This window comes from Typopeltis vanoorti, chromosome 10, assembly GCF_054136105.1.
Source record: "Typopeltis vanoorti isolate ZY-2024b chromosome 10, IOZ_Tvanoo_1.0, whole genome shotgun sequence".
In the NCBI taxonomy this organism is placed as follows: Eukaryota; Metazoa; Arthropoda; class Arachnida; order Uropygi; family Thelyphonidae; genus Typopeltis; species Typopeltis vanoorti.
Genome location: NC_143558.1, coordinates 36,138,727 through 36,159,874, shown reverse-complemented (window position 1 = coordinate 36,159,874; position 21,148 = coordinate 36,138,727). Strand labels below are relative to the sequence as shown.

General features: G+C 34.5%; 1 protein-coding gene across 1 annotated transcript in view; it reads right to left on the bottom strand.

Moving 5' to 3' along the window:
- puf (ubiquitinyl hydrolase 1 puf) overlaps positions 1-21,148 on the bottom strand; it is a 1,013,305-nt gene that overhangs the window by 385,962 nt on the left and 606,195 nt on the right. Inside the window, exons 48-50 of the mRNA XM_090399560.1 lie at positions 15,040-15,104; positions 14,669-14,792; positions 4,807-4,872 (exon numbers count right to left, since the gene is read on the bottom strand). Of these exons, the coding sequence (XP_090255686.1) occupies positions 4,807-4,872; positions 14,669-14,792; positions 15,040-15,104 (255 nt within the window). The remainder of the gene's footprint in view (positions 1-4,806; positions 4,873-14,668; positions 14,793-15,039; positions 15,105-21,148) is intronic.

The window sequence follows — 21,148 nt, the reverse complement described above, 5'->3', positions numbered from 1 at the left end:
AGGATGATGAGCTGAATTATTTAATATGTAATGGCCAGTGGAGGTTGGTTTATGATATAGAGAAGCAGTAAATTTCCAAGTCAGAGAGCAGGAAAATAAAATGTCCAGAAAAGGCAAGTTTACCTTTTTTTCCAACTTGCACTGAGAATTTTATGTGAAAGTGTAGATCATTTATATTTTCTAAGAACACAGTAAGCGTATGCTTGGGATGAGACCAGATTGCAAATATATTCTCAATGCATCACACCTAGAAGGATGGTTGGAGTCATACACCCAACCTGATCATAATGTCAGTAGCTCAAAAGAAGATGACTATTCATTTTTACTGGAAAATCTGATAACTTTTTGATAAATGAATGAATGACACTTTCCAACATGTGGACTTAATCTGGTTAAAAGTTTTAATATAGGATAAGTTGGAGTATCTATGAAGTCCAATCAGGCTGTCCCCCTAGTCTTTTCTGCCATCAGACATACTCCACACATATAAATACTTGCATCCATTTCTTCTACACAGTCTGCACATGGAATCATCTGCTATCACTGCCCTCCTTCTGAACTCAGTACTCTCATATCTGAGTAGCAAACCTATAATTTTAATTCCCTCACATTTTTTTCTCACTTCTTCCAACAGACCTTTCATATCCTCTCTCGTACTATATTTGTTGCTACTTAAATTATTACTTTCTATAAGAACTACCATCTCTTTCACTTTTCTTTTCTGTTTTTCAATTATGTTTGTCACATCTTTAATTTTTGCCCCAAGAAACTAGAAGTAGTGACTCCTTCAGCAAGCACAAATCTTATGATTGAATCACCATAACATAGCACGTCTTTTTTTTCTTAGATTTTAACTGACTTACTTGTTGTTGTTATTATTATTATTATGATTACCAAGTTCAGTTCTTTTCTGCCTCTTCTTGGTCTGATCATTTTTTCTTATCCTGTCTAAGTTTCGTTAAATGCTTTTCCAAGTTTCTTAATTCTCTGATCGATTTTCTAATAATTTCTTTTAATCGAGATATTTCCAATGTCAGATTATCCTGAGATATATTATCATTATCACTGCAACAACACTTCTGCTCATTGGGACAAAGGTTCTCCTTTAACTTGTGCTTCAGACACTGCCCTTTTGTCAAGAGTTTTAGGTGACATTCTTAATACTAAAAACTAATAATATTTCTACAATTATGTTATTAAATAATGTAGTACAATAAATACACTAAAATAACTATAATAATATACAGGCAGTCCCCGGGTTACGAACGAGATACGTTACTGAGAACGTCGGATTTGTACGTAACTCGGATCACTGATGAACAGTGCATATACGGTAATAATAATACAGTGTAATAATAATAATACCCCTGTACTCTAATAATAAGTTACAGAAACTATTGTGCTCTTTCTTTTAATTCAAACAAACATAATGTAAAAACAAACTCGTACATGTAGGTTTGTTTACATGAGCGGAAGGAACTAGTTCCTGAATTATTAATTTAATTATTTAATTCAGTGGTTCCAAAACTTTTTCAGTTCACAGCGCCCTTAGTATATCAGGATTTTTTCATGGCACCCAAAGTCAGAACATAGGCCAACCTAACAGTTGCAGTGTGCAGTTATTTCAGTGAAAATATTAGAATATTTCTCAGTGCACAGTTTGGGAACCACTGATTTAATAATTAATTATCCTTATGGGGAGCCAGTTCATAAGTATGGAATGCCGTATGTTGGGTTCATCCGTAACCCGGGGACTGTCTGTACTAAAATTAAACCAATAAATCAACAAAAAGAACTGCTTTTTCAGGAGCGTCCTAAAGCATGTTTTTTTTTTTTTTTTTTTTTTTTAACCAGATAGCCTCGAATATGGAATCTCCAAAGTAAATAAAGGAGCTCCTTTATGAACTTTGGAGATTCTGCTAACCATTCTAAATTCTTCTGGTTGAAGAAGAGTGAAATTTTTCTAGAGGATGTTTTCCTATTAAATGTATTATCAAGAAAAGTTGGTACTGATTGCAGCTGCTGATGTTTCTGCTTCTTATTCTGATATTATGTTAGTGTTTTGTGATATAGTTAGGGATTGTTGAGGGCCCCCCTATAAAGAAGGGGATGAAGAAGTGTTCATCTGTCCAAGGAAGAGAGGTACTGAAGCTGTTTGTAAGAATTTAAAAAAAAATAATAATAAATAAATAAAAAAATGAAACTTCAGGTGTACTTAGACATGTTAAAGAAGCAGTCCCGGAAAAGAAATCATATTGAAAATTCCAGTCAAGTAAGTTAGCAGATACCTTGACAGGATACAGAGAAAAATTTAAGAAAGCTAACTTATGTGTAAAAGTAGGTAAATGAAAGTGAAGGAAAAAGACTTTGGTAAGAGCATAAAACATAAATTCATGAAGGTGGAAAATGTTCTGAAGGTGATGTTATATTCCTAAATAGATCCAGTCTGAGTGTGCAGAGCTGTTTAAGCTGAATATCCATTAACAAATATGGTATGAAAACAATAAAAAAACAAAACTGAAAACAGACAAGAACATAAATTAAAGATATCAAGATATTATATACTTGGTTTAATTCTTTATCCAAGTGTAAGCAAACAAAGTTTGAGCCTGAAGTATTTTTAGGACTGGGGCAACTCGTGGTAAAGGTGGTATGACTTCACATCACTTGCCTTAGTATTCCATAATGCAAAGCACATCTCCTTGCAGACATGTACAATAAAAAATAAGGGGATAAACATCCTTTGTTGTTTTATAGCCAGTAAACAACAAACAACAAAGGATGTTTATCCCCTTATTTTTTATATTAAGGTGCCAGAAAACTAGCCATTTGGCTTTTTATCTTAACTAAGACATGTACAATGTTAAGCATTATGGGAAGGATCACTACCCAGACCGATTTCGACTTTTATTGAGGTCTCATCAGTGGGAGCCAGACCCAGAGATGATACCAAGGTTGAAGTGCAGAAGATATATTTTTCTATATGAATTGCCAAAAGGTGTCACACCTTATTATTATAATACTCTGGATTAGAGATTGATAGTTGTTGAAAGTTTTTCCAATTGATTATACTATAAATTAAAGATTTCTCTTATAATTTCTTGGTATCTTTAATATCTCCAGTTGAATCTTTAATTTATAGTATAACCAAGTGGAAAAACTTTGAACCACTATCTATCCCTAAAGGAAATTTTAGAGATAGATAGTTGTTACCATCCACTGAATCTTAATGAAGAAAATAGGGAATAAAATATTTCAAACTATTCAGGGCATAATTTTTTAGTGAAGATGGTAAATCACAGCTGGAAATGGAAACATAATAGTATTGTCAGAAGCCAGTTGAATAAATTTATATGGAATCAGTGAGACATTAGCAAAAATAATAAGCTACCTGTATACAAATGCTATGTATACGGCATTAGTACTATAAGCAAACAGGTTGGAAAAGGAGCAATGACAGTCACTATGATCATGATAATATCATCATATAATGAGTCTTCTGACTCCATGGAGATGCCTGTGGTGGAATAATAACAGGTTTAATATCACTTCTAATCACCATATAGTGGGAATATAAACTTAATGAAATGCAGTATTCTAGAAATATTTTATCCAGTATTTAACCACAAACAAAGATGCAAAATAGAAAATATTTTTTTTATTTCGACTAGTTTTGTGAAATGCTTTATTTCACTTAATCAAGAAATAATGTGAATAAATTAAAAAACTAGAAAGTAAGTAAAAAAACGATTAATATTCTCTAGTGAAAATATTTTAATTTAAACAATGGAAGGCATGCATTCACAATTATGCTGGCTACTGGTTCATCGGTTGTCGTGTATTACTGGTGAATAGGAGTGTGTCATGATGGATTGATGAAGACAAGGCTTGAAGTAAAATTATCACATTTTTTTTTTTTTGTTACAATGCAGAGGATGCTTCATCGTTTCAGCTGATTCTCTGAATGCTCTTGAATAAAATCAGTAATCTATGTGGAGCATTTTAGTGCCTTTGTACTTAAAGTTTTGTTTCTGTTATATATGCTGCTAGCCCTGATTTGTGCTTTCTTTCATTCTCAACATCCTTGAAGTGTTCCAATCAACATATCTTTCTAGATCCACCTGCCTGTCTGTCTTACATCATGTGCATCACAATTGCAACTGATCTTGTAGATACCTGGTTTCTTAAGTGGTGGATGTGGAAGTTTAAGATGATTACAGATTTTGTTGATTGATAGAAGACAACCTTCAAGTTTTGTTCATGAAGCAATCTTGCCATTTTTTCTGTAACTAAATATTAGTCAAAAAATTCTATTTCAACCTCCAAAACAATCAAAAGAACAAATAAACCAAGACTATAAAAGAGCAGTGATTCACCCATATATATAATCAGTCACAGATAAAATAATAGATTGCTTTGCCAACAAAATTTGAAGGTTACCTACCATCTACCCAATCAACAAAATCTCTAATCACCTTAAACCTTGTAAACCTCCACACCTGCCACTTAAAAAAACATGAAAAATCATGGAAGTGAATAGGTAGCATCAACAGCAGAATCAAAGAATTTAACAATATGGAATTCAGGATGCGTGAGATTTTACTCATCACAGAATATATAAGGAAGGAGGCTGTTCCAAAGGACTGCAGAAGTGAGTAAAGGAAAGAAACAAATAGCTATTTTTAATTTTATTTATAATATGTGAGAATAATTTTAATTAAAAATACGTTTTGTTTATAAAAATTAAGATTACACACATTCTGTTTTACAAACAGCTTTTAATTTGGAATATATATATAAACATACCTCACATGCTGGCTGACTTGCATTAAATTGCTTTGTTAGTAGTTCAATCCACTGAGCAATAGTTGGCTAAAATATTTTTAGATATATTAATTAGCAAGTAAAAAAACTCGTTCAAGTATGTACATTTCTATTAAAAATAAAAATGAAGCAAAGAAAAACCTCAAAATAATTAAATCTTGATAGCTGAGAACAGAATAAAATTTTCCAACCTTCAGTTAATTTATTTTTTAAAAAATCTTAAAAAATCTAAAACGTATATTTAACACCTCCAGGCTTTTACAGGTCAGTTTAAGGAAAGTTTTATAGCATCACTTAATTTACAATGTTGTTTAGCTTTGCTTAAGCTAAACTTCTGGCTGATTCAATTTAATATGAGTCAGCAATTAACAAAGAACTGATGAATTTGGGTTACAAATGTTCTAATAATGAACACTCTCTGCTAAGTGAATTCCATTGCAGGCTATTTCTGCTAATGTAACCCTATAACCTATAAGATGGCTTTCATTGTCCAGAAAACACAATCTTCAGGCCTTCATTGGAAGCCTGAATCTGAGACCATAGGTCTCAGAGCAGTTTCCAGTCTTACGTCCTCTAATATGTGGTACAACCCTTCAAGGGCATGCCCAAATACTGTGTAATAACTAAGTACACTCACCAAAGAAGAATATAGGCAATAAAACAGCTCCACAGGGTGGTGCTAGATAGACTTTTATTTTTCTGAGTGAGGGAGGGGCAACTTCATGCTGATGCATCAGAGGCTTCTTGATCTGCTGCCACTTTCTCTGGTAGACTGTATCCTGTAAGAAGCCAGATTATATTCTGTAAAGGCCATGCAATGGACAAGAAACTGAATTACCTCTGTGTAGAAGACATGTCCATGAGTTTCCCACTCAACAAAGCCTGCATTTAGATATTGATTTAGAAATAGATTTTGATTTAGAGATTTAGAAATAGATATTGAAACTTATTTGTCCCACCATATGTTTTTACTAAGAAAGAAATGGAGGTATTTTCAAGGCATTTCTAAACAAAGTAGGTAATGATTACCAAGTATACAGAAACATTTGAAGCAATTTGGTATAAAAGAACAAACCCAGTAATACTGAATGATATAATCACGTAATCACAAGAAAGATATTTATTTAACCAAATATTTCGGCCTGGAAATATTTGGTTAAATATTTCCAGACTGAAAGTAATACTGATAAGTACCTAGTGGATTTCTATTTAGAACACAGATAAGCTATTACTAACACACTATGTTTCAATATAAGTAAATTCACAAATTCATATGGAGAGAAGACACAAGTAACAAGAAAAGTCTCACTATGTTATTGCTGATAGTAATGTCTTCATGCAGTTTAGAATACAAGAGTACACAAAGGATTTGAAAGAGGAAATGATCATCATTTACTTTGAGAAGCTAAAATTGGATATCACACTGAAAACAAAAGTGTGTAAGAAAATTTTGAACAGAATAAAAGTTGGAATTTTCACCTTGAATAAAATTTAATGATTCAAAGAGGCATGTAAGTAAGTTGTCTGCAATGAATGAAAACTCAGAATTCCATGGCGGGATCAGGAAGTTAAAAAGGCAGTTAAGGAAAATAAGAAAGCATATGAAATCGAAAGTGCCTGGCAGGAACAACTTCATAAACAATCTGAGAGGCACAACTTGAGGTTATAATGCCTTGACTCTTAGAACAGCAGCCCTGGCTTTAGTCTTCCTGTTGCAGAGTACTGTTTCCAAAGAGCCAGTCATTACATGACTTTTGTAGACATAGAGCTTAACATAACAATGAGAATCATTTCTGGGACCTTATGATGTACTCCTCTCTCATGGTTACCTGTTCTTTCCCACATTACTCTTCCATGCTTCAAAACAGAAGAAGCTATCATCAAAGAAAAAAAGAAAATCAGAAATAACATGTATCTTCCTATTTATCAAGATATCTCTTTCCCTCCAGATCTCCGCATGGCTTGTGAAATTACCAGATGATGATATCCTCAGGACTGGTGGAAAAGACTCTGGAATGAACTACAACAAGTACATAATCACAGATCCAGCAATCGAACCGCCAGGATTCACCATTGACTGGTTAACTGAACTATCAGTCTGTATATAGTTTTACTCTATAATTTATTGTATTTCCTCCACATGCTAAATAAATAAACTGCACATGACAAGTAAGTCAGCATGTGCATTGAAAGAATAAAGCAAAAAATGTATGAAAGCAAAGCAATGAATAAGTAAAACTATCTAAAAACAAAAGTCAAGAAAAGTCGCCCTTGTTTCACAGTCCTTTTGGTAAGAACATTGAAAATAAATATCACAACGATGACAAAATATTCTACAGGCTGCAAAAGCTTAGAAATGAAAAAAAGAGTAGAGTAAAAGGAAAATCAGAGATGATAATGGTAATATAAAAACTGAAGATCAAAATATTCTAGATGTCTAGAGTAATTGTTTGCAAAGAATGCTGAATGAAACAAGCAGTGGTAGAAAAAATTCTAGAGGAATGCAATCAGGAGTACATATCAATACTTGAGGTAGAGGCTGCTGGAATAGATGATATTTGACCAGAAATGCTCAGATACAGAGATATAAAAATTTTACAGGGCTACAGTATACACTTTCTGGGTATCAAATTTCTGATGATTGGAACATAGACTTCATAGTTCCCATTAGTAAAAATGGAAATAAAACTGAATGTCAGAATTACAGAGGATTTTCTCTACTGAGTGTTCCACATGCTTGAGTGACTAAGAAAAATGTGAGAAGGGAAGTTTGGAGAAGCAAATCTGCACTGAATTGAGATCCATAAGTTAAAATTGGTTTCAAATTGTCCAGTACATAGCTAGTTCAGCATTTTGAAGAAGTTTTCTCTTGTTCAATATATAAATTTATTCAGTTAACTTCCTACAATATCACGCTTGGCTTATTGTGTTGCTTATTTACATATTTAATTTGCTATCTTCACTAGGAATTTGTGCCTAAATAGCTGAAATGTTTTGTTTGTTCTGTAAGTTCTCCACTTAGGATGCAGTTGATGTTTTCAATCTCCTACCTATTTTCATAGTCCTTCTGTTATTATACTTTTCTAAATCATTTAAGGAATTGAACAACGTAGATCCGAATATAAATTAAATTACATTTTAATAAATATTTCTGATATTTCGGCAACGTCACGTTGCCATTTTCAAAAGGAACTTACAAAAAGGCACATGCATGCAGGCACTACAATACAGTAACTGAGAATGAAGAGATGAAGCTATTGTTCTCCTAGAAGTCATGATGGTGCCGTCTAGCAGGTATTCTTGGCCGTTGGGCTGAAGGTCTGCTGATGTATGCTTCCCAAATTTGGAGCAGTTGCATACAACCCAATTTGTTGAGGTTTGGAGAGTTTCTTAGGGCTGAAGCTGATTCCATAAATAGTCTTTCGAATTTGTATTTGCTACGGTGTATTACTGTAGCTTTCTTCCACCGTATTCTGTGGCATGTATCCAGAGCATGGCCTGCAAGGCCAGAATGGCTGTACTTGTGAAACAGGATGTAGTCCTTGTGTTCAGAAATTCTGATATTCACTGTCCTGCCTGTTTGACCAAAGTAAGACAGTTTACAACTGCACTGCAAGGTACCTGGTATACATCAGGTAGGTCTAGGGGAAGTGGTTGGTCTTTGGTGGAGTGGATTATTGTTATAATACTGACTTTCATAACAAATTTATTACTGCAGTTATTCAATTAGTTAGGAAATCCTGCAGGCTTGAACTGGGTTTATTTAACAGTATAGCACTGTCTATATAAAGTAATGAACCGAGTTGATCTCCAATTTTGATAAAGCCTAATTCCACTTTTCTTGATGTAGATGAATAACAGTGGAGATAATGTGCACCCTTGTCTCACACCTAATTTAGCATCAAATCTTTTTGCTGTACCTTGCTCAATTCTACAATTCAATGCAATTCTAAAAACCTACAATTCAATAAGAATGTATGGCTCAATATAATGTCCCATATAACTGAAAAGCATTTTGAACAGCTTTTCTGGTCATATGCCTTTTCCAGAATGAATGAAAATGGGAGGGGTGGGGGTTCTATTATACCTCCCATGTTTGAGACCTTTCTTCCATGTTCTGTAATAACAGGAACATCGATGTATGTTTTTTTTAGTTGCACATTGCTTGTTATATTTGTCTGCTGACATTATACTTGATGATGAATGCATCTTCATTGGCACGCACACTGGAAAACCCCTGGTTCATTCAGCTAGAGAAGCAAGTGGTCAGGTTATTTCTAAGGATATATTTTAAGTAATTTTTGGTGGATTCAAAAAGTGAAAGAGGCAAAGAAAAGGAAAGTGTATCATAAATTCCTGGCATGTAAATCAGAATCTGCTATTCTAGATCCTTGTTATATTGCCATGATTTCTTAATTATTTGTCTTAAGTGAAAATCGGATCCTGACAACTTCTAAAGAATGCAAGTTTTCCCTTTTTTTATTTCTCTTTTACCAATCACCTGGAATTTGGCTGTCCAAATAAGCACTATAGCAACTGTAAAAGTTTTATACCTCTATATTTAAGCATTTCTGGTTGAATTCATGTAAATCAGAATCTGCTATAAGAGAATACAGTAAAAAAAAAAAAACATTGAAGCAGTATGTAACATTAGTTAAACAAAAGTCGTGGGAAGACTTTGGTAAGAGCGTAGACAATAAATATCACAAAAATGACAATGTTTTGAAAGCTATTGAAAAATGTTAGAAATGGAGGAAAGAATAGAGTAAAAGGAATCAGAGATGATAAAGGTATCATAAAAAACAGAAGATGAAAGATATTCTAGATGTTTGGATTAATTACTTTTGAAAGGCTGCCAAATGAAACATTCAGTGACATGACGGCAGTAGTAGAAACATTCAAGAGGAATGCAATCAGGAGTATATATATCAATATTTGAGGTAGAAAACGCTATCAAAATCCAGAAATGTAGAAAGGCAACTAGTATAGATGAATTCAACCAGAAATGCTTAAATATAGAGGTATAAAACTTTTACAGTTGCTATAGTGCTTATTTGGACAGCCAAATTCCAGGTGATTGGTAAAAGAGAAATAAAAAAAGGGAAAACTTGCATTCTTTAGAAGTTGTCAGGATCCGATTTTCACTTAAGACAAATAATTAAGAAATCATGGCAATATAACAAGGATCTAGAATAGCAGATTCTGATTTACATGCCAGGAATTTATGATACACTTTCCTTTTCTTTGCCTCTTTCACTTTTTGAATCCACCAAAAATTACTTAAAATATATCCTTAGAAATAACCTGACCACTTGCTTCTCTAGCTGAATGAACCAGGGGTTTTCCAGTGTGCGTGCCAATGAAGATGCATTCATCATCAAGTATAATGTCAGCAGACAAATATAACAAGCAATGTGCAACTAAAAAAAACATACATCGATGTTCCTGTTATTACAGAACATGGAAGAAAGGTCTCAAACATGGGAGGTATAATAGAACCCCCACCCCTCCCATTTTCATTCATTCTGGCTCTCATTTGAAAAACAATTCCTCATTTCATGTATTTACTAATGTGTATAATCTGGAGAGGCCCTCAAATCTAATGTTCTGAATTTTCTTCTTTTCCTAAACTTTATATCCATCTTCAGTACTATGAACTAAGAGGATGAATAAACTCTTATGTATAGAATTACCAATTAAAAAAAAAAAATTGCAAAATTTCAAAAAGATGCATCCGCCTCCAAGCAATGTAGATCTAAAAACAAGTGATGCTGAGTCAAAGAGAAAAGTGTGATCCAGCATGAATAGACCATGCATCCCTTGCACTAAAGTGAAACTAACCCAATTTCTTCAACACAGATAATCAATGTAATTTAAATCCAAGGAAAGAAGATAAACAGAACTGACAAGCTCAAAATTATTATTATTATTATTATTATTACGGGCAACTCAAGGGAGTCCTTAGACTCACCGAGGGAGGCCCTAAACATCATGTCCACACAACTATACGACATTCTCACAGTATCTATCATACCTTGCCTTGAACTCACTCACCGTCATAGCACCCACAACAGACTCTGGCAGCTTATTCCACTCATTTACCACTCTAAAAGTAAAGAACCCAGCTCTAACACCCCTGCTAACCACACTCTTGCCCAGCTTCCATAGGTGTCCCCTAGTTCTCCCACCACCAGTCCTGATCTCAAAAATATCCTCTGAATTAATCCTATAGAAACCCTTTAGCAATTTGAATGTCTCAATCATATCTCCCCCTTTTCTGCCTATCAACTAATTTCTGCAACCCACAAACCTGCTCTCATAAGGTTCATTCCATAGACCTGCTATCATCTTGGTCACTTGCCTCTGGATCCTCTCCACCTCCTCTCCATCAAGAAGAAACCAAGGTGACCAAATCTGGGCACAGTAGTCGAGATGAGGTCTTATCAAGGCTTGGTACAGAGGTACAATAACTTGCTTGTCTCTGCTCGTCAAAGTATTTTTCAACAACCAAGTGAGCTGATGAGCTGATTTAGCTACTTTTGCAATGTGCCCCCTAAACTTCATCTCCCTATCCACTAACACTCCCGAGTCACTGGCCTTATCAATCTCCTGGAGCAGTTCCACGAATGTGGTATACTAACCTTTTCACCTGCTAATGGCTGCTAATCTTTTCATCCCAAAATGTATAACCTTACATTTTGTCACATTAATTGACATCCATTCTCCTTAGCCCAGAACTTCAATCTATCCAAGTCGTCCTGCAAGATTTTGACATCATGTGAATTCACTATTGCCCTACGCAACTTTGCATCATCAGCGAACAAATGAACTGTTCCTCTTAGATCCTTCCTTATATCATTAATGAACAAATTAAACAGTAGCGGCCCAAGAACAAAACCTTACGGCCACTAGTCACAGGCCGTCTTTTGGACTCTACTCCTGAATAAACCACTCTCTGATATCACTCCATCAACCACCTATCCATCTCACCAACCCTATATCCATTCCCATATGTTGTAGTTTACGGATTAGAATTCCATGTGGTATCCTGTCAAATGCCTTAGCCAGGTCCAGCAGTATCACTATAAACCCATTACCCTTATCTAGTTTACCCGTCACTGTGTTATAAAACTTGAGCAAGTTACTGATTCGTGATCTACCCTTCGCAAAGCCATGCTGTCCCCCATACAGTATCTCATTTTCATCAATCCATTCCTATATTTTTTCCTTGACTACTTTCTTCAAGACCTTGACAACGACTCCTGATATGCTGCTCGGTCGGTAATTTGCAACCGTAGTCTTGGATTCTCCTTTATGCAGTGGAACTATTTTCCCCCTCTTTCCACACCTTCAGGACTAAACCAGATCCGAGACTCAGATTAAACAACATGGGCAAGGGCACTGATAATTATTCAGCCGCTTCACGTAAGGCCCGTGCTGGTATACCATCCAATCCCACAAATGTATTCACATTAAGGTTCTGTAATAGACTATTCACCTCCACTTCATTCATCACAATTCCCGTATAAACTAATGGTTCCTTCATTTTTTCAATGTCACCACCTGGATGATATACTCTTGCAAAGTGCTCGCTCAGTAATTCCACTATATCAACTGATTCAGTGACCTCCTTACTATCATCATTCCTTAAAATCATTTTGCCGTGTACAGGTTTTCTTTTTTGCTTGCAGCATATTGAAAGAACTGTTTGGGATTCTCTTTAACTTGCATAGCTAGTTTCCTTTCATAATCCTCTTTTGCTTTTTTTACCACACTCGTTACCCTTCTGGCCTGCACTTTATACCGTTCGTGTGCCTGCAGGGTCACCTCTTTCTTTAAATTCCCTCAACAGTTGTTTCTTTTTTTGCAGCTCAAGCTTAATGGTGTTATTCATCCATTTAACCCCTACTTGTTTTACCATTCAGACCCTAGGTATACAATTAGCCATAACCTCCTGTAAATGCTCCTTGACCACTTCCCATGCTCTATCGACATCCAGCCCTTGCAGTGTGACATGCCATGGCACTGATCCAAGCAATCTCCTAAGCTTGTCATACTTGCCAGCACGGTAATTCCACATATACCCTGTCTTAATCGAAAATTCCACACATTTAGCCACCTTATGATCCCTCTCACCAATAGGTGGCAACACGGTCATATTCATTACAGTCAAATACTCAGATGCTATTACCAGGTCAAGCACTCTCACAACCCTAGTATTTTCAATTACATGCTGTCCCAGATAGTTATCCCTTAATAACTACTGAATAAAATCCATTCCCTTCCTCACCTGTCCTCTCCTCCTTCCAATGAATGTTACCATAGTTGAAATTCCCCATAATAATTACCCTCCTTCCACTCATTTCATCGATTTGTTTATGCATACTATCTCCACCATCTATTCCATCACCTGGTCTATAGCAGCACCCAACTGTATATTTTGTTCTGCCAGTCTCAATCTCACACCAAATAGCCTTAAATGAGCTCTTTTCACTATCCTGCGATATACAACTTCAATTCTCCTTGGCTGCAGTTCATCAGCTATCATCAATAACATTCCTCCTCCATTTTATTCTCTCTGTCCCTCCTAAACACACTATAACCTACACATTCTATCCCACTAACTATATCATCTTCCGTCAGCCATGTTTCACTAATGCCAATAACTTGTGGCCAGGAAGAGCCAATCAAGGCCAAAAATTCTTCCTTCTTGTTCCTAATACTCCTGGCATTAGTATACATGAAATGCAGAGGTCCCTTTGTCCCATCCCTATCTTGATGCGTTATTCTTAAGAAAAATATAACTGCAGCCAAATTAATAATACCATGAAGTAGCAGGAACAAAATATGTATCAAATTAAGTCAATCAATAATCAATAAATGTTCTTGCAAGTGATCTTTCCTTTAAAGATAAATCAAAGTAAGAAAGAAATATAATAAACTCAGAACAAAAATTATAAAAAAAAAAAAAAAAAACCTGCACATATTTCAAAAAACATAAGTAAGGAAAACTCATTGATTTCAATTAAACACAAAACTCTGGAAGTTGATCAAAGATATAAAACAAAAACAATATACAAAAATTTATAAAATAGCAGAGCCTCCATAGCTCAGCAAGGTTTTGATATGAAGCCCTTCGCTGGAAAGGTCTAGATTTGAATCTTTCTAGGATGGAAGAACCTTTTTCAAGACTTTTCAACTGAAGGCAAGTTAGCTAGTCTAATAATTTATTATCACCAACCCAAAATAACTGCCCTCCCTATCCTGGCAACCAGATCATAGTGGAGATCCATCCATCATATAGAACATTAAGATTATATCTGCTATTACCATGGAAAAACCTGGCTTAGCAAACTAGGCACTGGAGACAAACACAAAATCAAATGGAATGAAACTGCTATCATCTTCAGATGATAGCAGTTTCATTCCATTATAAATATCAGAAGAAGTGCTAACTCACTCACTCACAAACCTATACAATTATGGATACATCAAATTTCCCAAAACATGGTATACCCCAATCATGAAGATGCAGACTAGAAGTTCCTCTAACAAGGTCAACATACCCAGAGGTTGCATTACAACTTGAGGCACCACTGTTTTAATTTTTGGCATGCCACACTGTAGTCTCTTTGTATGCTATATAGACGTAATTACTTGTTTCCATGAAGATATCTGTGTGATTTAAAGAAAATGCTGAAACTTAAAATTTTAAGCTTAAAATATATTTTCATTTATATTCCTTAAATCAAGTATGTATGTGTTCTTAATTAAATGAACAGTATGAATATTTTACAGTTTTTGTTACATTAAGTTTTATCAATCACCATCAGCAAATTTTTACCTTTTCCTTTGCATGTATTAATGTTTCCAAAACAAAAGAAGTTCCCAGTTTAGCAGAAAGCAATGTAACATCTTTATAATTATTCAGAGTTTGGGGAATATAACCACAGATCTGCCACATAAAACTGAAAACAAAATAATTAAATTAATTAATAAATAAAAATACCATAAACATAATCATAAATATATATCTTCAGTATAAAAAACAAATGAAAGTAACATTTTAAATTTAAAAAAAAAAAGTTGAAATCCTAATTGCAATGCCCTTGCAATACTGAAATTTAAAAAGCAATATTCAAACCTAAGTAACCATATTTTGTATAACTTTATGTATTTTATCACGATTAAAAAAGGCAATTTAAATAAACCTACTTGAAATAGGTATGTTCAAAGAGGCTTTTATCCTGAAGGAACTGCATGTTGTCCAGCCAAATCCACTATCAAAATAGATAATATAAATCATGTATAATATCAATAAAAACTCAACATACCATTCGTTTGTATAATTTAATGCAAGTGCATCACAGGTTTTTACTAATAATAATTAATGATGACTTGGCATGTTAGTTAAAATTCATGTTTAAAATGTAAACACTTCTTAAGCTAAACATTAGTGTCCCCTACTACTCTAAAACATCTCACAGCAAAATCTCATTATAGTTACCTCTCCTTACTACAACTAATCCCCCACCTAAACAACATTCAACTCTCATCACCACCTAAATGACATTTTTCTCAGTATGTGAAAGATGGATGTTGTTTAGGTAACTGATAAAATCTTCTATTTTATCTTCTTCTGCCAAACAGGGTCCCATGACACATATTTCCTTTACGTAATATACCCAAAGTTTCAGTAGTATATAGTAGACATCCAGGACTCTTACAAGAATTATTTTCACCAGACAGAGTGACATTATTTTAACATGGCATAACATGTTTTTCCAATTCCAGGATAAATACTACAAAAAAAAAAAAAAAAAAAGTGGTGCTGCACTTATTAAAGTTATCCTTTTATTATCATTCTTCCTCCTACTTGCCACAAAACTAAAAAAACTCTTTGGGATTTTCTTTTGCTTGCTTGGTAGTTATCTCTGCTTGTAGCCATTCTATTATATGAATAGGTTAGTTACAAGTAAACATACTGATGCCACTTATGGCCTGAGAAACAGACTCTAGATGACTGCCATATGTGACCAAAACTTCAACTACACTATATGGATAACATATGGTGTTGTTTGAGAGAACAACTACAGAATTTGAACAATCACCTAAATGACATTCCTCACAGTATAAAGTTCATTCACTAAATCAAAAAACAGACTGTTTTTTTTTTTTTTTTTTTTAAATTAGAGCTGCCCCACATCCCTCCTCCATAGAGGTTTTCTATAGCCTGGACAAGAGCATGCATTTGAAATTTCATCAAACACTTGACATGTTCACTGGGCTTCCACAGATTACTTGTTAACATCTGCAGTTACTGGTGATGATTGTTTGATTTCTTGATCCTTCATTTATTTTTACATTCTAACTAATAATCAACAAGTCCCATGCAAGCATATAATGCAGATGAAACTGCATTACATTAGTGACACACACTGAGAAAGACATTAATAGCAGAGGATAAAGAAGGACTCACAGGATTCAGATGATCTAAGGACAGAGTTACAGGTGTAAGATGCTCAAATTCTGGACAATTTCTCAGCTCGCCCCCAGAGCCGAATTCTTGTAAGAAAAACATTTATACAATGTATTTACCACCAAATGGTATACATCCCTTATCCAACCACAAGACCAAGGAATATTAAGGCTATGAAAGCTAAACAATCACTTTTCACAAAACATTTGTTAGTTGTTATAAATGCTGGCAAGCCTGTAGAGACATTTCTTAAAGAACTAAACATTAATTATATGTTTATCTTAAGCATCAACACTGAAGAAACACTGGCATAAGCAGTGGCCCGTTTTGATAATTGTCCTGAATGATAATGTTGACAATGATAATTCATGAACATATACTCATAAACTTGTTGATTAATCTAAACAGCTAATCTGGCAAGACTCCAGAACCAAAGGTGCTGTAAAATAAATGGCATATTTGTATTATAAAAAGTGGAGGGCAGGAGGGGCATACAACATTCTTCAAATTTTTGGTATAATGACTACATGGCATGAACTAAGACAAAAAAAACTTTATTAAACCAAAAAATCTTGATTAGTTTTTTGTGTTAACAGCATAGCACCATGGCTCTTATTGCACTGAGTAGGAGTTTGCAGAATTTTGAAAGCCTCCTTAAATTTCTTGAAAGGACAATCTTGTCAGATGTAAAGCATTTCTGTTTTTTGCAAAGTACAAATAATTTTCACTGATTGGGGTGAATTTTTTTTTTATGTCTTCCTCACCAATGAAAAGTTGTAAATTTATAGCACATTAGCACCATGAGAGGACTAAAGATTTTTTTTTCATTTTTTTAATTACAATTTTTTATTTATTTTTTACACAATCCAGAAACCTTGCTCTAGATACCAAACATGGAACTTTTTCAAGTCACTTCAGGCATACAAGAAGTAGGGAGGTGGTCTTACACCAGTGAATAATTCATTTAAATAAAATAAATCAGATTTGTATTTTCTTTTTTTTCAACATCTTTAAAATGCTCGAACATGCATACTCTCTATACTCTCTCTCTGTGGAATGCCCTGTTTTGCTAACTGGATAAACATTAAAGTGAAGAAAAAAACTTTAAAGAAGCTGTGCAATTCTGTCCATAACACTGAGGAGGAAGTAAGGAAAGATGACCACACTTTAAAGCCTTTTTTATTGCTTGATGTCTTTGGTAAGGTTGGGGGGGGCACCTACTCTACAACTATCTATATCCACCATGTAATCCATGAACTACACCAAAATGTCACCACCACCATCATCATCTACACTAACATCATCTACTGCCCACCACTATCACTAGTATTTTTTTGTCTGTAAACTGTGTGTGTGTGTTCTGAAAGATGATTTGTCTATATGTGAGATGAAAAACCCAAGTTTCTAGGAGAAGAAACTCTGCTACCCCATCTGAGATCAGCTAACTCACCTTCAATTGAAAAAACCCATATTACGATTCCTCCTGTCATGACGAGATTTGAACTTAGGCCTTTCCAATCAAAGGGAGTAACTTACCATTGTTTCTTCCAACTGCGTTATGGAGGCGCTATTACTACAGTAAAAAATTTACAATATTGCTATAGTTAAAATTACCTAAATTGCTATTATATTGCTATAGCCAAAATTTCCAATAATGATCACTCACTTTGAACTTGCCAAACTAACTAAACATTTCATGCTTATCATGCACAAATAAAAGATTGTGTTAAATCCTACTTTACTCCCTCATAATTTTGATAATGTTGTGAGTTCCAGTCAAGATCAGTTTTCTCTTCTTGAGCTAACTTTTACGTCTAGCTTATCCTGGCATAAACATTACAAAGAGCAGTAATTGAAAATTTTCAAGAGGAATACTAAGAGAAGTACATATCAATACTAGAGATAGAAAAAGCTTTCAAAAATTTGAAATGTGGAAAGGCAGTTGGAGTAGACGATATTCAAGTCACTTCAAACTTTTATACCTCCATACTTAAATGCTTTTAAGTATGGAGGTATAAAAGGCTTGCAGTGGCTACAATTGCATAATTCAGAGGGCCTGATCAGAAGGTCAAATTCCCAATGATAGCAGTAGAGCTCTAATAGTACCCTCTATATAAAAAAAAAAAAAAAAAAAAGGGGGGGGGGATAAAGCTCAATGTGAGAATTACAGAGAAATTTCTCTACTAAGTGTTCCAGGTAAGATTCAAGCATATATGAAAGGAGGTTGAAAAAGATTGAAAGAGAAACTCAGAGAACAAGAAGCTGGGTTTAGGCCAAATAGAGGTTGTCAAGATGAGATTTTCAGTTTAAGACAATAGTTAAGCAATCGTGGGAATATGACAAGTTTTTGTACTTACGTTTTGTAGATCTGGAAAAGGCATAGGACAAAGATGCCCAAAATACTGCAACTATATGAGGTAATAAACAATTATTACAGAGTAATTACATTATACAGAATAATACATGGTCTTTACTTAAGTTGTCAGTCAACAGTTAGAATTAAGGAAGATGGTTTCATGTAAAATCAGGGGTAAGACAAGGATGCACATTATCTCCACTCCTGTTCATCATCTATGGATCGCATTATGAAAGAAAGTGGAATCAGGACTGATATTAGAATTGGAGGCATCAAACTTAGCTCATTGCTTTATGCAGATGATGTTTTACTTCTAAACACATCTAGTGCAAGTCTCCAAGGTTCACTAACTTGAATAACAACTGCAACAAACTTGGCATGAAGATCAGCAAATAAAAAGACCAAAACTATGAAAATGATGAATGTGAGCAATATGAACAAATATGAATATGAGCAATAAAAACAAAATGTTATATTCAGGCAATGACAATCAAGGAAAAGAAGGAGCAGCCATAGTATTCAACACTAAATATAAATGGCAGGCAATATCAAGTAGAGTGATGTGGGCAAATATTAGAATGGGGAAACTGGATGATGAGACTTATTTGTACCTATTGGTCCCACAGAAGGTTCTGCTAAGGTAGAAGTGGAGGAATTTTTTGAGCCTTTAGAGAAAGCAACTGACACAATGAAAAAGGAAAAGTTGGTCCTTGTTGGGGATCTAAATAGCAGAGCAGAAAATGATCCAGACATAACAAAACTAATTTCAGAAAATTTGGAGAAAAGAGCAAAGCTAATAATAATGGCAAATACCTGTTGGATTTCTGCTCAGGACATGGACTAGTCATTACTAACACAATGTTCCAACATTGTGTTAGTAATAACTAGTCCTTTGTTGATAGTAATTTTTTATCTATCTGGTGCAGGACACTAGAGTGTACAGAGGATTTGAAATTGGAATTGATCACTATTTAGTCTTGAGCAGCATAAAGTTGAATTTCATACTAAAAATAAGAACATGTAAGAAAAATTTAAAGCGAATAAAAGTTGAGCAGTTCTCAGATGTGAACTGCAGAATAAAATACACAAACATTATTCAAGAAAAAATGAAAGAGTTTGAGAACAGACACCAAACCTTGGAGATTCAGTGGCAAGCCCTGAAGAAAACATTGATTGATTCAGCCAGAGAGGCATGTGGTAGGATTGTCAGCAAGGATAGAAAAATCAGAAGTCCATGGTGGACAGAGAAAGTTAAAGAGGCATTGAAGGAAAGAAGAAAGCATATCAAAAGTTCCTTGCAAATAAGTCAGCTTGTGCTCTTAGAAAATACAGAGACAAATGTAAGAAAGCTAAACACTGTGCAAAACTAGCTAAACAAAATTCATGGGAAAACTTTGGTTCGAACATAGAAAATAAATATTAAGAGGGTAGCAAAACATTCTGGAGGCTGTAGAAAAAGCTCAGAAATGGAGGAAAGAGTGCTGTCAAAGCAATTAGACATGACAAAGGTTACATGAAAACTGGAGAAAAAGATATACTTGATGTATGAGGTAATTACTTCAAAAAATTACTAAATGAAACAAGCAGTAACAGCACAGTGGTAAAAAAACACTCAACAGGCATGCAATCAGGAATACATATACATATGTGAAGTTGAAAAAGCCATGAAAAGCTTGAAATGTGGAAAGGCAGCTGGAATAGAAGATATTCGAACAGAAATGCGCAAGTCTCACAGTGGCTGCAATGCATAGTTCAGAAAACCTGGACAGAGGGAAGAATTCCAGATGATTGGAGTACAGCTCTCATAATATGTTTTAAGTTTTGCAAAACTGAAACATGATCACAAAACCATGAGTTTCATATATATCGAAAAACTATCGGTGAATCCAAGTATAAACGACCACTTGGTAGTACAACACCAAGGCAACTCGAAGCAAAGGTGGAGCAAGCTCCCTCACTATCCTTGATATTTTCTCATAATGTAAAAACACAGCCCCTATGGGATGTCATACTGTAATTATACTGTAATTACATTATGAGGAGAGGTCGCTACCCATACTGGTTTCAATCTTTTTTGAGGTCTCATCAGTGAGTAGGTAGACCTTGAAGATAACAAGGTTTAAGTGAAAAGAACTTACATACTTTTACTATATGAATGCCATAAAGGTGTGTTTGTATATTATAACATAAACTGAAAGCCAAATGGCTATTTTCTGGCATCCTTAATAATAATTAAGGGGATACAATCCCTTGTTGTTCAACTGCCAGTAAGCAAAACTCTAAGATCGATAACTACGAATCTATGAGTTTCATATATACCGAAAACCTATCGGTGAATCCAAGTGTAAATGACCACTTGGTAGTACAACACCAAGGCAACTCAAAGCAAAGGTGGAGCAAGCTCCTTACTATGCTTGATATTTTTTCATAATGTAAAAACATAGCCCCTAGGGGATGTCATACTGTAATTATACTGTAATTACATTATG